Consider the following 18,026-nt stretch of genomic DNA (forward strand, 5'->3'; position numbering starts at 1 on the left):
TTTAACAAAAGTTATTTTAAACATTTTTTTATTTCATTATATATCATTTCCCAATAATTTTTAACTGTTTTACAATTCCACCATAAATGATAAAAAGTTCCTTCCTTCTCTTTACACTTCCAGCACTTATTGGCACTTGCTCTATGCATTTTTGACATTTTCATTGGTGTGATATACCAATGGTACATCATTTTCATATAATTCTCTTTTAATAACATACAATCGGTAAATTTCAAATTTACTCTCCATAATTTCTCCCACTCCTCTAATTGTATATTATGTCCTATACCTTGTGCCTATTTGATCATTGTAGATTTCACCTCCTCATCTATAAATTGCAGACAATTTATAGTCATTATTCAATAGCGAGATTGGCCTATAATTTTTTTTTATTAAAGTTGGAACTGCCTCTTGTTTAGGAATTGATGTTATAAATGCCTCTTTCCATGTCTTTAGGACTTTACCAGATCTTAAAATTTCATTCATTACTTCCTGTAATGGTATTGATAATTGTTTATGTACCAGTAATATTTTATAATATTTTGCTGATAATCCTCTGGTCCTGGCGATTTCCCTGTTTAATTGCCTCTGCCACTTCCTGAGATGATATTGATGCATTCAGATCTATTAATTTCTCCTCTTTGATTTTTGGTGGGTTACTCTCTTTCAAATACTTACCTACTTCTATACTTTTTCCCTTTCCTTTCTTGTACAAATCCGTGAAATATTTAACAAATGCTTTCCTAATTTCCTTCAAATTATCTATAACTTTTTCATTTAATTTGATTTTATTTATAATATTCTATGACAAAAATATTCTAAGTCCAATCAACTTGTGGTTTTTTTCAGATGGGAAGAGACTGTTGTAACATTTTCTCACCATTCAAGTACAAATAAATGTCCTCTAATAGAGATGGTTGAATATCTTCCTGAATGTTTGAAAGTAAGATTGTATACTGAACAATTTAACTTGGGATTAAAAAAAACATAGGTTTGGAGCACATGTAAAAGAATATGTTTTATACCTTGTCTTAGACGAGCCTTGTGTGAGTAAAGTAAAACTAAACCTTTGACCATCTGTAATGCATCAGTGGGAATCAGAATGTCTATAGTGACTAACTGAAATAATAATTAAATCCAAAATGCATGCAATGTGGGTAGCAGTCAATGAATAAAACCAGCATGAGAAAGTAATAAAAAGTCACAACAATACATGAAAACCACAATATATTGGACATTTCTCAGCTCAATGTAATAAATGCATATCAATCAATAATGATAAGTCTGCACAAGAAGGCAAACCTCCCAAATGTGACTTATTCTGGGGTACAAAGGGCTGTGCCTGAAAAGGGAGGTTTTGGAATAGTTTACTACATGATTCTTTTTCATAGAGCCTGAAACTTTAGCTTCGATGTGCATTTGAATTTGGGGGTTTTGAACTGGAAAGATTAATTGCACTTTTAATTTTTGTGAGCTATTTCAGTTCTTGTCCATATTGTAGCACCTGAATGACTCATTGTGACATTTGGAATTGTTATCCTACAATTTTGAAGACGAAAATTATATTTATCCGAGCTTGGAAATTCTGCTTTATGGTTGCATAACACTTTTATTATTAAATGTGTTCACGTGTTGTCACAAAGCACCGAAATGCTTCTTTTTCTTCTTTTCTTGGTCTCTATAAGTTAGTTTTAGACAATTGCATCACTGAATCATCAGACGACAAGGCATCCAAAGACTTCTGTGTAAGTTAAAAGCACCGTTTTTTTTTTAAAAAGGAGACGTCTTAGAGTTGCTAAAGCATTTGATGCATCAAAAGACAAGTCATGATTCCTAGCTTTGTATTGTAATACAGTGGTGCCTCGCTAGACGAAATTAATTCGTTCCACGGGTCTTTTCTTATAGGGAAAAATTCGTCTAGCGAATCCCATAGGAATGCATTGAATTTTTTTGATTTTTTTTTTTTTTGCCCATAGGAACGCATTAATTGAATTTCAATGCATTCCTATGGGAAACCGCAATTCGCTAGACGAATTTTTCGTAAAATGCATTCGTCTAGCGAGGCAAGCTCCACTCGAAAAATCCTTTCGTTAAGCGGAAATTTCGTTAAGCAGGGCATTCGTTAAGCGAGGCACCACTGTACGGGATATCATCTTATGAATATAGCTGTGTATTGTCTTGGCTTGTATTCTCTAACGCTCCTGGTCATCCTCATAGAGCCAGAGGGGTCTTCCAACAGAACTGTTAAAGCAGGGCCTTTTGAGAATAAGGTATCATTTTAATTTGTTGCATTGCACAGTGGATGTACATCTTTCGCTACAGCAGTAATGCTGGGAGCAACTGCAAACTCCTGAAAACAGAGTAGCTACTTTGTGTGGGGATGGTGGACAGCGCCCCTTGCAACTAAAATAATATTAAAGAAAATAGATGTCTCACCATTTACAATATTTCTTTTTTATTTCCATTTTCCATTTCAGGATTCATACTTCACAAAAGTGTGTATGTGTTTAGTTTTTATAATGAGCTTATTTGTGTCTAGTAATGTATTGTTTTCATATGCTAAACTAAGATATAACCATATTGGCTCATATTAACGCAAAATTGAGTATATATTTTAGAGAATATTCAAATTTTAGTAGACAGTGTTTGCACCTTTTCATGGTTTGCTTCAAAGGCATATAGGAATGTACTGTTCTTTGTTGTTGAACGTTAAACTGAGATGATCTTGCTTCATACTTGTATAGATTGAATATAACTTCAGATATCTTCAGTGCCCACTGAAGTTTACCAAGAAATTAAAAGAAGATGATGATATTGTGTATGAGCCACTTATCACTCTTAATGTAAGCTATGCTAATGTGATTTCAAACCTACTACTTTATTTTGTTTTGTTTACTTTATATTATATTTATTTTAATACATTTATAAACTATTTTTTCCAATTTTTTAAGTGGCCGAGTTGTTGCCAGTCACCCAACCAACACCCACTATTTATGACTCTCTCCAGCCTACTGCAACCCTCTGTGCTATATCCCAGACAATTCAAGAGGGTCCTGCAAGGCTCAGGAGCAGTTTTGGGGGGGACATGGAGGACTGCAATGGGTGCATTAGCAACAATTGGGTGTTCCACTTAGCACATGTGGAAGCGCCTTCCTGTAGAGCAAAGCCACTCTTGGTTCTATCTCAATTTGTTTGAAGCAACATTTTCTTAATTAATAACATATCATTTAAGACATTTGGTTTGATATTTATCCTGACTGTCTGCATCAGGATAATCAGAAACATGATTTGAATGATGTTTAAATTAACTCTTCGGAGAATGTGAGGCTTCCATCAGTATTTTCTCTTCCTGGAGTATAAATTGGTATTTTTCAACTCTTAAATATATTTCAACTCTTAAATATTTTTCACATTTTTAAAATAAAGATACCACACTGTAATGTTTAAAGATGTGTGTGTGTTTGTGTACACACACATATGTTTTCCCTAAACTTATGAAGCAGTTAGGAGATTGCTTTCAGTTATAATATTAGCTTGAAAATATTTAATTGCATAAATGGACAATCTGCATTTCCCCCCTCCCCCAGGCCATGGTCCGTCATAATCGTGTCGAACTGCTCAGCCATGCTGTCTGTACAGAATATTTACTCATGAAATGGTAGGTATTTGTATTACAGTGGTACCTCGGTTTATGAACACAATTGGTTCCAGAAGTCTGTTCATAAACCGAAGTGTTCATAAACCGAAGCAAACATTCCCATTAAAAATAATGGAAAGTGGATTAATCCGTTCCAGACGATGAAAAACACCCCCTAAAGCTTCAATTTAACATGAATTTCACTGTCTGCCAAGAGGTTTCCGAGGCCTATGGAGGCCTCCACGGAGGCATCGGAGCGTCCGCGACTGGGACGCAGCCACAGAAGCGCTCCGATGCCTTCACAGAGGCTAACTGCGTCTCTTTCAAAGCGGGTGGGGGGGGTCCCTTTGGAAGCGCTTACCTTGCGCATAGAAAACAGCGGTGAGAGGCTTGGCTGCGCGGCGGTGGCGCTCGCAGCTCTCCTTCCCTCTCTACGTGGTGCCAGCCGGGCGACCTTTCTCCTCCTCAGAGCAGCCACCACCACCACCAGGCGCCAGGACTGGCTGGGGTGGCTCGAGGTGCGCCTGGCTGTGCTTGGAGCGGCGGCGGCAGCAGTGGCGGCTTCTCTCAAGCCCGAACCTCTCCACTCTGCAGGGGCGCAACGGTGAAGGCCCGGCCTCGCTTCTCTTGACCCCTCCACGAGGCCGGGCCTTCACCGTCGCGCTCCTGCGACGTCTCTCCACCTTCGCCATCGCGCTAATGTGGAGAGGCGTCGCAGGAGCGCGACGGCGAAGGTCCGCTTCTCTTGAGCCGGCCTCGCGGAGGGCTCAAGAGAAGCGGGCCTTCAGCATCGCGCTCCTGCGACGTCTCTCCACCTTCGCCGTCGCGCTAATGTGGAGAGGCGTCGCAGGAGCGCAACGGCGAAGGTCCGCTTCTCTTGAGCCGGCCTCGCGGAGGGCTCAAGAGAAGCGGGCCTTCAGCGTCGCGCTCCTGCGACGTCTCTCCACCTTCGCCGTCGCGCTAATGTGGAGAGGCGTCGCAGGAGCGCAACGGCGAAGGTCCGCTTCTCTTGAGCCGGCCTCGCGGAGGGCTCAAGAGAAGCGGGCCTTCAGCGTCGCGCTCCTGTGACGTCTCTCCACCTTCGCCGTCGCGCTAATGTGGAGAGGCGTCGCAGGAGCGCGACGGCGAAGGTCCGCTTCTCTTGAGCCGGCCTCGCGGAGGGCTCAAGAGAAGCGGGCCTTCAGCGTCGCGCTCCTGCGACGTCTCTCCACCTTCGCCGTCGCGCTAATGTGGAGAGGCGTCGCAGGAGCGCGACGGCGAAGGTCCGCTTCTCTTGAGCCGGCCTCGCGGAGGGCTCAAGAGAAGCGGGCCTTCAGCGTCGCGCTCCTGCGACGTCTCTCCACCTTCGCCGTCGCGCTAATGTGGAGAGGCATCGCAGGAGCGTGACGGCGAAGGTCCGCTTCTCTTGAGCCGGCCTCGCGGAGGGCTCAAGAGAAGCGGGCCTTCGCCGTCGCGCTCCTGCGACGCCTCTTCACATTAGCGCGACGGCGAAGGTGGAGAGACGTCGCAGGAGCGCGACGGTGAAGGCCCGGCCTCGCGGAGGGATTAAGAGAAGCGAGGCCGGGCCTTCACCGTTGCGCCCCTGCAGAGTGGAGAGGCTCGGGCTTGAGAGAAGCCGCCGCTGCTACCGCCGCCGCCGCTCCAAGTACAGCCAGGCGCACCTCGAGCCACTCCAGCCAGTCCTGGCGCCTGGTGGTGGTAGCGGCTGCTCTGAGGAGGAGAAAGGTCGCCCGGCTGGCACCACGTAGAGAGGGAAGGAGAGCTGCGAGCGCCATGCCGCGCAGCCAAGCCTCTCACCGCTGTTTTCTATGCGCAAGGTAAGCGCTTCCAAAGGGACCCCCCCACCCGCTTTGAAAGAGACGCGGCCGCAGCCGCAGGGCTCCTTTCCACACAGTTAGCCTCCGTGAAGGCATCGGAGCGCTTCTGTGGCTGCGTCCCAGTCGCGGACGCTCCGATGCCTCCGTGGAGGCCTCCATAGGCCTCGGAAACCTCGGGTTACTTACTTCCGGGTTTCGATGGTTCGTAAACCGAAAGTTCGTAACCCGAGGTGTTCGTAAACCGAGGTACCACTGTACTAGGATTCCACTGTTCCATTAATTTTGTTCTTATCTTATTAAGGTTCATTGGCGGAGAGAAATCTCCACTGAGATTTCCAGTGCATCGACTTAGGATTTATAGGAGCTGTATAACCAGTATATCAAGCTTCCCGCAAACATCATATACATGAGTTGTAGTTATGCATATTCCATTAATTTAAGGGAAAGTGAATGCTGCTTTCAAGCTGGCAGAGATGTCTAATCCTTGCTGTTGGGTTTTACCAGGGTGGAATCCTATTTATGCTTTCCCCCAGTGGCATAGAAAATATTGACCTTTGATAATACTACAAAAATAGGCATGGTGACCATTTTAGGCGTGTCCAACTGATGCACAATCGCTGATGCGTGGGTCCTTTTGGATCTGGTAGAAGCTGAACAGGGGGCAAGGGCAGGGCATAACAGAGCGAGGCACATTTTTACATTCTCCACCAGCTTGGGGGGGGGGCAGGGAAAGGAGCTCCTGTGCAAAATGGTCACCGTCTATAATACTGAATTAAATTTTGCTTTACAGGATGGCCTATGGGTTTCGAGCACATCTCATGAATCTAGCTGTGTATTGTCTTGGCTTGATGCCTCTAACGCTCCTGATCATTCACATAGAACCAGAGGGGTCTTCCAACAGAACTGTTCAAGCAGGACCTTTTGAGAATAAGGTATCGTTTTAATTTGTTGCATTGGGACAGTGGCTGTATCTTCCACCACGGCAGTAATGCTGGGAGCGATTGCAAACTCTTGAAAACAGAGTAGCTACTCTGTGGGGTGGGGGTGGGGTGGACAGCGCCCCTTGCAACTAAAATAATATTTTAAAAAAATAGACGTATCACCATTTACAATATTTCTTTTTTCCATTTCAGGGTTCATACTTCACAAAAGTGTGTATGTGTTTAGTTTTTATCATGAGTTTATTTGGAATCTGCAAAGAAATAATACAGCTCTTCCAACAGGTATATATATGTACATGTGGCCTTTCACATTTCTTGAAGTGTTTTTTAATGTGCAGTTAAAACAAAGTTCTGCCTTTTAGAAAGAAAATCTTCCTTAATTACAGAGAACATGATGTGTCATCTGTTTTAATTCATTTTTGACCGTGTTAACACCTATTTTTGTCCTTTATACTCTAGAAACTTAAGTATCTCTTGGATTATTCAAATCTCCTCGACTGGACAATTTATACTACAAACATCATTTTTGTATCATCTTTATTTATTCAACTTCCAGTTCGTTTGCAGTGGGAGTGTGGTGCAATTGCTATATTCTTGTCTTGGATGAATTTCTTGCTGTATCTGCAAAGGTAAACTACAGTGCACTTTATGACAATGTATATGGCTAGAGTTGACTGGGAACCTGGGATGAGGGAGCTACCTCATCTCACATGGTATCAGTCAGCAAGGCCAATGAGTCAGGATGTTGGGAACTGAAGTCTGACATCAGCTGGAGGGTCACAGGGGCCCTTTAACCCTGATGGAGAGGTAGAGTCACCTAGGTTAAAAAGTGCTATTGCTACTGAAGGAGAAAGTGACTCAACCACTATGGAAGCCTAGATCTTAATTACTAGATTGGGCCAATTATCAGTGACGGTTTGTCAGTTTCCTTCACAGCAGCATAATATGTTGATGCTATACATATAGTTGGGGGGTTTTTTATATAAGAAGATAGTTAGTTATGTTTTTTTCCATATATATCTTCCTAGATTTGAGAATTATGGAATATATGTTGTGATGTTTTGGGAAATTTTGAGGACCTTGATCCGAATCATCATTGTCTTCTTCTTCTTGATGTTAGCCTTTGGGCTCAGCTTCCATGTTCTTCTCGGTTCACAGGTTAGAAATGTCACCATTGTGTAATACTTTGTTTATTAGAAATATAAATTATATTTATTTACAAAAATTTTTAGCAACAATGCATAATATTATGAAAACTCTTCTGTGTGTTTTGCACATGACAGTCATAAATTCTGGGACTAATGCCAGAATAATGCCTTTATTATACAGTAATGCCAGAATAATGCCTTTATTATTTCAGGCACTTGAACAATAGCAACAATTCATATGCTACCCATCTGACTGGGTTGCCACTCTGGACAGCTCCCAAATAAATATTAAAAACACAATAAAACATCATAATAATGTACTGCTGGAAGAAACTTGTATTCCAAACACTGGAAATGATTTTTTGCACTCTTTTGTTAAAAGTGATTGTTGTTTAGTTGCTTTATGGATTTCTTTTCTTTGAAGAAAAAAGTTTGATCTTAAAGCCATTTCACATGATGCCATATATATTTTATTTCTCTCTTTTCCCATTTTTAAAATGTCTTTGTAGGAAACATATGGCACTCCGTATCTTTCTGTAATGCAGACATTTGCCATGATGCTAGGAGATATCAATTATCGTGAAGCTTTCCTTGAACCAATGCTTGCCGATCATCTGCCATATCCATTCCTGAGTTTTGCAATGCTTGTTATCTTCTCTCTCCTTATTCCAATCCTTCTTATGAACTTGTTGGTAAGAATTAAATGTGTTAAATGTGGAAGCTGGTGTTATAGCCAAACTGCTTGCATATTTGTCTGTCCGTCTACCTACCTACCTACCTATATCTATCTATCTATCTATCTATCTATCTATCTATCTATCTATCTATCTTGTACGTGAGAGACAGGGATAAATTTTCTTTCAGAAAATGTTACAGATGTATATATAGCAGCATTGACAATTTTTGCGTTTTGGCTTGTTGTGGGCAGACAAATCCAGTCTTGTGTTTACTGCCTCAGAGGAGGCCGACTTGTACCAGGTCAGGTTAATTGTCCCTGTAATCTTTTCAGCACCTACTAGAAACACTTTTCTTTAGAGAAGTCTACACAGATATGTAGAAAGCTGATGCTAGTTTTCATCTGTTTTTAGTTTATTGCTACTTTATTTATTGTATTGGTTGCTTTATTTTTGCGAAAGGCAATTTGAAGCGAATCACAACCAAAGCACAAACAAAAAACCCTGTATACATTACAACCAAGAGAGAGAAAATACATTGAAAATACATTGAAAACATCCCTCCCACTTTAACTTTTTGAAAGTCTTATCTTAAATTATTGTTGTTAATTCTTCTTACTAATTTTGTTTTATCTTTTTTGAAAACTGCTTTGAGTGGTTTTTCCTGTTTTTACAATCATGTGGTGTAGAAATTTTACGAAATAAAATAAATAAATAAAACTGCGAATGCCACCAGATAATAAAGCTGTGGTATTATGCGAAAATGCTTCCTAAATCTGGATGTGAGCGAATGCTTTGTTTCACTGCAACATAATTACATGCAGTGGTATACTGTAAGGCTACTTTTAATTTTGAAAAGCTAATTCCTTACGTATTTGGGAATAATTTATTACCTCTCAGAAATAAAATTAATGCGGAACAGAATGGTAACGCGGGGAAAGCATGGGAATCAAAATGGCCTTGTTAATTCTGCTTTGTGTTTTATAGATTGGCTTGGCTGTTGGTGACATTGCAGAGGTACAGAAATTTGCAGCACTGAAAAGAATAGCAATGCAGGTTAGTGATAGACATTCTGGCTATTATATTTATTACAATGGATGAAACTTTCCCAGCACTGAATTAGCTTAGAATTGAGAAATTCTGAGCTAATTCATGTTAAATATGCTCATTTTGTTTAGGTCAGTCTTCACACAAATTTGGAGAAGAAACTGCCATACTGGTTTCTCAGCAGAGTTGACCAGGATTCAATCACTGTGTATCCTAATAGGCCAAGATATTGTGGATTTATGGTAAGATGGATGAATAATTCCTTCTAAATTGTAATCTGAGTCCTTCATCCAAACATACACTTATGAGAGGAGGGGGTGGAAGTTGATTACTTCATTTAATATGTCTTTCCCTACTCAAATTAATACAGAAAACTGAACTCAGTCTCTCTGGGAAAACTCCTTGGTGATCCCACCAAAATTCATATTTTCTCACTCCGAAACTGCAAATCTTCTTGGTCTCATAATGTGAACAAATTCTATGAATTTTTGTTTTTTGTTTTTGCAGAGTGTGTTTCAATATTGCTTTGGCAATAATGATATAGCAGCAAATACACCGAATGCTGACACATCTTTGGAACTGGAAGTATTGAAACAGAAGTACAGGTATTTTTTATTGGGTGTTTCTTCTGCTTTCTAAATGCTTGGATAAAGAAAAAAATGTAGCCAGGTTTTAGTTAATGCCAGTGTTATGGTGTTATGGTCTACTTGCAGCCATTATAGAATTACTTGTCAAGAATCTACATCTCATTGTAAGCCTTATTTTTCCAGGATGAAGATTAGCAAGCTACTGCAAAGTTTTTTTAAACATCTTTCTCAGAACCATGCCCCAAAGAAAAAGCAAAGATTGGCAGGCCACATTAAAAGTTGTTTATTATTATTATGGCTGTTCTGTTACTGCCCACCACCACCAACCCACATTCTTGGCTGAAGAGGATACAGATTGCATCATTTCCACTTTTTGGCCTACAGGACATCTAAAATAAGCTAAGGAGATGGGCGAAAAATGAGGAATTTTCCATGCCTTCCATAGTGCATGCTTTAATACAGCTTTGGAAGCACAAACAACCACTGCCCTGGTTAAAAATGAAAACATAAAACCAATGAAAAAAGATAACTCTGCATCCTATGAAAGGAGTAGCAAAATGCCCTTGAGAAAGATCATCAGTATTGAAACGCATTGTTCATACTACTAAATAATTAATCCTTTTAATCCTTTTGCCTGCAGATATTTCACTTTCTGTTTTTTCACTGTGGATTGATGCAGTTCTCTGTATCAGAATGAAATTAAAATAGCCTACAATATAGAAATAGCATAGCTTAAAGTAGTATAAGTACGCTTTAAGTATTTTCTTTTCAAGATTTTTTTTGTATTTAATGTTATGAAGAGTTCTGGATCCAGATATATATATCTGATGTCTTTTTGTATTTTAGGCTTAAAGATATTGCAGCACTTATGGAGAAACAGCATGACCTCCTTAAACTGGTGGTTCAAAAAATGGAAATCATATCTGAGGCTGAGGATGAAGACACAAACGATCTATTCCAGCACAAATTTAGGAAGAAACAGTTGGAGCATAAAAACAGTAAATGGGATACAGTATTAAAGGCAGTGAAATGCAAAGATGCCGAGATCTGATAGAGCTGCCCCCAGCAGCAGCTGAGGAAGGTGGCTTTCAAGCAGGAATCATTCACCACATGTGAGGCAAGGAAGAGAGAAGATGAAAGTTTGCCTTTTACCCAAACAAACCATCCAGATGTAGCGGTGAGGGTATCCAGGGCAGCACTATGCAAATGTATAGTTGCTGACTAGCAGACCCCGTGGTCTTCTCTGTTTTAATCACCCTAATTAGTCAGCAACTACTTGCTTGCAGGATGCTATCCCTACCTCGCAGTTTCTCTGTGATGGCTTTTGCTAGGAATGAGCTTAGCACTATTCAAGCATACTTGCTTGCACTTCGTTGTCTAAAATACTCCTTCCCTCCTGGCTGCCTTCTGATGGCTCTGTTTAAAAACTCTGTTTAAAAACTTCCTACATATCAGAGGCTGCTGGTTCCTGCCAGAAAACCACTTCACTAGCTACTTCTGGCTGTAGTGAAAACTCTGTACGTTGTTATATTTTATGTCTATGTATTTCTGCCTCAGCTATTGCTAAAGACAGGGCCTCTTCTTCTCCAGTTGCATGGTTATAGTAATACTAATGGAGTTTGCATAATGGAAAGAGAGATGTTCTTGGCTAGAGAGTGTGTTAAATACATCTTAACTCTTTATCTTATCACATGTACGTAGCATGTATACAAACGAAGAGGATAAGCAATGATTTAATGTAGCAAATAGCTGGTTCATAGAATACTCAGTCAGCACAAGTCCCAGTTAAATCACTGGAGCATCTCAAAGTATATGTGTAAGAAGTAGATGAATAGGCAGTACAGTCGACTTGCAATTTGTGTGCATTAAACTTGTGCAATTGCAGCTTTACATATTTGGTGGCCAGCCGTAATCGCACAAATATCATGCATGCAAGGTGGAGAGCTTAAAAAATATTTCCACGCCAGGTTTTCCTGCATTGGAGAGCTTTTAAACTCTCAGACTTATTTACTGGCTCTGGGAAGTTCTTGTGTATCTGGGAAGGTCTCACAATATATTGTAAACTGCCTTGTGTATAATAATATAGAAAGGCAGCTTACAAATTAAAAGTGAAATGAAATTTCGCAAATGTCTCCAGAGTCAGTTAAGCAAGACAGAGAGTTTGTTACATACGTAACAGAGCACAGAACAAGGTAGTACATTCCTTCAGTATCCCTTCCTCAAAGCACTGTGATTGAACAGCTCCAGTAAATCTATCCCTTCTGATTAGAAGCTAATCCCGCCAGTCACAAAATAGATCTCCAGTCTGCCTTCCTATGCTGGCATAATCTGTTTTTTTCCAAGCAGGAGATGGAATGCTTCAATTTTTGCAGACACAACGTCTGCAGGTGGGGTTGTTTTTTTGTTTTTTTAAAGAATATCAGAACCTCTTAATTTCCTTATATACTGTAGTTTCAGAAGTTGGGGTGGTTTAGAGCGATCCTGCTTCAGCTCAAACAAGCCCCAAATCTGTACAAAGCCACCGCCTCAGTACATAACTCAGAATTGATCCAGATCTAATGCCCATTCCTATGCATACACTTGGATTTATTGGATATTGATCTAAATTAGTGTATGATCCAGTTGCTCCTTTTCAGTCTCACTGCTGTCCATGGGAAAGTCAAACCCTCTGCTTAGCTCTCAATACATTGAACTTTAAGGGTGGAATCCTGTGAACACTTATGCACAAGTAAGCCCCACTGAAATCTTACTTTCACGTAAACATATATAAGATCATGCCACACAGTGCTAGGCTTTAACTGATTTGTGCTGTGTACATTTATTTATTTGGTAAATGATTAACTTTGTGTGACAAAGTATGAACTTCTGAAATACTAAATGCTTCTTTAGGAAGGCACATTTTTGTTCTCTGTCATTTCTGGCAGCCCCAGTCATTTCATTTTCTATTCATTATAGCCTCGTTCATTTTTCTTTACTAAGTTAATCTCAGTGGATTCCTAGCTTGTCTCCCAAAGCCTGTAACTTTAGTGTTTTCCATTCCAAATGCTATGAAATATTCAGGTGTAGTAAGGCCATCAGCCCTGCCATGATTCGGACAGATTGGATAAATGGCCCCCCATTTCACAAGCAATTAAAAAGGGTTGTTGTCTTCAGCATGGAGGACTTTATTCTTCAGATTGGACAGTTTTCATGTACTTAGTGCACAATACCTTCTTCCTTCCCTGCACACAGTTCTCTCAATGTTTCAGTTTGCTAAACAATGGGATGTTTTAGAACTGTGTCTTGTGAGAAATGATTGAAAGCACAGTAATATTAATGAATGGGAAAAACTAATCAAAAGGATTTTCATTTGTTTGTCCCATCTGTTTCTATTTTTCAGTCATTTCTCATGGATACATGGAAACTAATGGGGCTCATTCATTTGTTTTTTCATTTGTTTTTTTTTGGGGGGGGAATTGCACCCCTAGTTAAAATGACTAAATGCATATTTACCTGTGTGACACAATAACATAGAAACAGAACACTGAAGTACAAAGGAATATGGAATTAAATTGGGGCATGTATTCGCTTGATTAACAGCCTAATGCAGCTTGCTTAAATCTCACTTTGTTTTATCTTAAGCACTGGCTCTGCTGTATCACAATTACATGATGTAACCTATTAAGCACGGGCTAAAATAATATGTCAGTCTGTGTTGCTATTAACCATTGTTGAAATTGTGTAGCATTCTTCCTGTTCCATAAAGATCTCAATAAAACTATGCCTACGCCTAACAACTGTCATTCATTCATTCCCTTTTGTGATTACATATGTGATTTGTTATAGCATTTATAGATTGCATTATTTCTTCTCTATGTGGAAATGATCGTTAGATAGATATAGATGGATATCTTAAATAGCTCTTTAAAAGTGTAAGGAAATTTCTGTTCAACTTTCAGAAATTCACATGGAGGGTGGCTCTTCTGAAGTGACCAAAGGTCAAACTCTGCATGCCTATGCAATGCTTAATAAATCAAGAAGAAGGATTCTAGCCTAGTGGTCTTCCTGGTATGCTGCCTTTTCATGAACAGAAAGAGTTTGACAATGTGACATTCTCACCTCTAAACATTTCATTTGCCCAATTCTACTAGATCTAAAGTAAGAAATAAGATGATCCCTTTTGGATCAGGCCAATGGCTCAACTAGTCCAGCATCCTATTCTCACAGTGACCAACCAGATACCTATGGGAAGCCAGCAAGCAGAAACTGAGGGAAAGAACACCCCTTGTACTTGTGATGCTCATCAGCTGCTATTCAGAGGATTACTAAATTCCTGCTCCTCCAGTGTGAACTCCATTAAGTGAATTGGGCTAAGAAGCTGAAGAATCTTTATCATCTATGTGCTCTCCTGGCACTATGGTGTGGTGCCTTGCTAGCAAGGGGACAACATCCCTAATGTTTATTTGCAAATCCTGTGCAATTCAAGGTATCCAAGTAGCTACAAACAGGATGTGCTCATGCACCAGGGTATCTACAGCTCTCTTGCGCTAGCACAGCTGCGTCTGGTGAAGCGAGTTTGTGAAAGTGGAAATGGTTATTTGCAGTGTTGACAGTCCATCATAACAACACTAGAGGGCAGTGAGTGCTAGTATTTTTTTTATGGGATATTATCTGGCCATTATAACATTTGTTTGGATGAAGAAAGGACCGAGTGCTTTAACCTTAGTAGTGGAATAAGCTACAGCTTTACTAGCTGATATTCCAAGTCACAAAATGCAGTGGCATTTGACACATCTAGGGAAAGTGTGTAGGAGTGAGCCCTTTTACCATGTCCTAACTCTTTGCTGGGGTACATATGTTTTCTTCTTCCTTTAAGCAAGTGATTTGGAACGGTTTGTTTTTGTTCTGCTTTTGTCTCACTCATGAAGCAGCTGTCATGGAGGCTGGGAACATGCATAACACTCTGTAGCCTTCGCCACCCCCAGATGCATATCTAAAGTTAACCTCAGAGCCACTGCTTGGATTTGGCTGGCAGAGAAGACTGTTTCGTTTGGTGGTGTTAGCAGCTTCCCAAAGCTCCAAGTGATTCTGTTTTTATTTACTGAGACCTAGACACAGAAGTTTCACAGCTCAGGAAGATGTACAGCAACTATTTTTCCACAGTTCAAGGTAACCACACAGCTTGGAAACCCTCAGCACAGCTGCAGGCCTCAGTGTTGTCTGGCTCCAACACACTAGTGTGGCTGAGGGAACAAGGAAACACAAAATAATTTCATATTCTTTGAAAATCATTTTCAAAATCTACTTGCGCCTGTATTTTAAAGGTACTATAAATATTAATTTCCAAATATTACATTATACACATATATAATAAAACAGATTAGCATTCAACATGCCAATATTTCTTAAAAAATAGTCAGATTGTATTATTCCCTACAGAGCCTCCCGAGTGTTAAGACCAGCAGATGTCTTGGTAGTGAAGGAGACGTGTCCTGGGAGAGGGCATTCTCTGTGACAGCCCCTAAGTCAAGGAATTCCCTCCCCACAAAGATGTGCCTGATTTCTTCAATATACAGCTTTTTGACTCCTGAGATCAAGGGTGGCTCTACTATGAATCTTAAACTTCAGGGCCCCTACTCCCAGTGGGGCCCCTGAAGCAACTCTAGTCTACATTGCTATAAAAAGTTTGCTTAATAAAGTGCCTCAGGCATGGATATAACATTTCCTTAATTTTCATTCTCCCCGTAACTCGAAAACTAAAAGGCATAGGATTTTTTTTGTTCACACCAGTGACTTTGACATGTGAGATAATCCCAGTACAGCAATTTTAATCAAAATCTGAGATGTAGTAGTTAATTTTTAAAAAAGTGGTGACCTGTCATGGAACGACCCCCCATTGAAGAAGATAACAGTGCTTACCCAGACCTCATTGCTGGTTGTGAAGGGCCCCCCATGACTCTTCAAGCTTCAGGGCCCCTAAAATATAGTTTTGCCACTGCCTGAGATGTGTGTTTTCAGGGCCTGTTCCTGTAACTGTGTACTGTTTTAACTGTTTTTAATGCTGACTTTTAAACTGTTGCATCCCACCTTGTGACCTGCTGGTGAATTGTGGTTAATAAATGTAATACCAGTCAACGTTGCTATTATAATAATTATGGAACTGTAACCTATGGCCAGTGCAACTCTTCCCACTGGCAAGCCATACATAATAATACGAAAATGAGGTGAAGTCACTGCGCCAGTTGCATCACAGCATTCAGAAACACCTTAAAACTGTGTAGGCGCTGGACGAGGCAGACCTGGGTTGTGTCCTCTACCTCTCTGCCTCCTGAGCACTCTACCCTGGGGCAGTTGCATAGGCAGAGTAGGCAAGAGCTCATGATTCTTTGGGAGAAGCCATGAATGTTAAAGTGGTACAAGAGTGGTGTGGATGTGATCATACTCCCGTGACCCCTGGCAATGCTGGCTGCGGGCTGATAGGATTTATTGTCCAGAACTTCTGGAAGGCATCAAGTTGCCACCCCTAGGCTATAGGCATACAGAGGATTATAAACTTTTTAAAGGATTAGAAATATATTTTACATGAAAACAATGTTGGAAACCAGCCATTTCTAGCATTGAACTACAGATAAAATTAGAAATGGCGTTATACAACATATTCTGAATAGAAATCCAACACTGTGTGAACCAATATGAAGGAATGCTATTATTCAAAATTCAGAAGAGTAAAATAAAAGGTTTGCAGCATGCAATGAATTAGCAAATACATATTTGTAACCTTGAAATGTCATACAAACTATTACAGAGCCCACAGAAGAGAAACGAACCTACAATATTCTTACAATATTGGCGGGGTGGATGGGTGTGGAATGCACCAATTAACAGAAGTGAAAACTAAACCCAACCTATATTCCCAAAGCAGACAGCATAGAAAAACATTTGCATGACCCATGGTCATACAAAATAACCATAAAACAGCAGCCTCATGAATAAAGATAGTCAAGGAAAGAAGCAAAGGCTACAGCTCTCCCCCAAAAGGTACATCGATATCTCCAGATGAAACCATGAGATTTGTTAAGATACGCATGCTCGGGGCCAAGTCAGGAATGGAAAAGGACTGCCTGATTTGCAAAAGATTAGGAAGGTAAACATCTCTACCACAATATCACCTAATTCATTGAAATAATACAATACAGAGATACATATTTCAATGGTTTTTGGTACAGGAGTGAAGCAAAAAAATGAAGTGAAAGGAAGTGTTTGTATATAGATGGTCATTTACATCGATATACAAGGCATAGCTGCCAAGTCCCAGTTAGAAAAATACGGGATCAGCAGCGCTGGCACCGGAAGTCGCTTCAACGCATGTCCAGACAAGGTGGGTCATGCAAACCCACCACCATATGCCTATAACCACTTGGTAAGCTGGTCATCCATAAACTGGTCATCCATATTGTCCTGTCAATTGTGATGCAAATTCTACCAGGCGAATCAGAATTCCAGAAAAGCAGGCGAGTGGGAAGATCTTTTATCATCAATTGAAGGGAAATATAGATGACCTGCTAAGTGAGTGATTATATGCACTCTGTGAACAGGGTTGGTTCTACTATTAGGAAGAATGAGGTGGCAGCTTCAGGCAATCCCTCCCACTTCTGCTGAGCCCCAGCCATTTCCTTCCTCCTGAGCTGCTTCCTCAAAGGAGACAATGTTTGTGCCCTGCAAGCCCTTGCTGAGTGGTTATCATCAGCATTTGGAGATGAATGCTCAGTGAAGTTGAACTGAATACAGAATCCTGGCTGGAGGAGCACCCTGCATACAATCACAGTAACTCTGGTTCTATCTAGCTAAGGTGGAATGGCATTGAGCCATGCTTGCTCTTGCATCTCAGCAAGAGAGAGCTCCAAATATGTTTGCTTTCTCATGGAGAAGAAGATGTTGGGGTGAGGACTACACCTGTAAGATCTTGTCTGTGAGTCCTGGAAGACCTGCTTCTTGCTTTGCAGGTCTCTTCCCGCTTGGCTGGGGTGGGGAGGGCAGGGCAGGGCCCTGACTGACTCCAGCTACAAAAGCTGAGGCTGCTGAAGAGGCCAGACACCACCTTGACTGTCTTTTAGTGCCAGATCACAACCACCACCCACTATGAACCACAATTGGCAGGATCGGCAGCAACAGAAACGTCCTGTGCTTAAGATAATT

General features: G+C 40.8%; 1 protein-coding gene across 3 annotated transcripts in view; it reads left to right on the plus strand.

Annotated features, from left to right (window-relative positions):
* The window catches only part of TRPA1 (transient receptor potential cation channel subfamily A member 1), a 44,688-nt gene extending 30,737 nt beyond the window's left edge, over positions 1–13,951 (plus strand). For 2 of the 3 annotated variants that reach the window (XM_060277750.1, XM_035125682.2), the window contains 13 exons: positions 850–943; positions 1,686–1,745; positions 2,745–2,843; positions 3,588–3,658; positions 6,245–6,386; positions 6,588–6,677; positions 6,855–7,024; positions 7,424–7,553; positions 8,053–8,235; positions 9,205–9,273; positions 9,396–9,506; positions 9,772–9,869; positions 10,698–13,950. In XM_060277750.1, the coding sequence (XP_060133733.1) occupies positions 850–943; positions 1,686–1,745; positions 2,745–2,843; positions 3,588–3,658; positions 6,245–6,386; positions 6,588–6,677; positions 6,855–7,024; positions 7,424–7,553; positions 8,053–8,235; positions 9,205–9,273; positions 9,396–9,506; positions 9,772–9,869; positions 10,698–10,902 (1,522 nt within the window). In that variant the 3' untranslated portion in view covers positions 10,903–13,950. Of the gene's footprint in view, positions 1–849; positions 944–1,685; positions 1,746–2,744; positions 2,844–3,587; positions 3,659–6,244; positions 6,387–6,587; positions 6,678–6,854; positions 7,025–7,423; positions 7,554–8,052; positions 8,236–9,204; positions 9,274–9,395; positions 9,507–9,771; positions 9,870–10,697 lie in introns of all 3 variants that reach the window. The other variant, XM_060277751.1, reaches the window with a different exon arrangement.
* Positions 13,952–18,026: the final 4,075 nt, after the last annotated feature.

Source organism: Zootoca vivipara, chromosome 8, assembly GCF_963506605.1.
Source record: "Zootoca vivipara chromosome 8, rZooViv1.1, whole genome shotgun sequence".
NCBI classification, from domain to species: Eukaryota; Metazoa; Chordata; class Lepidosauria; order Squamata; family Lacertidae; genus Zootoca; species Zootoca vivipara.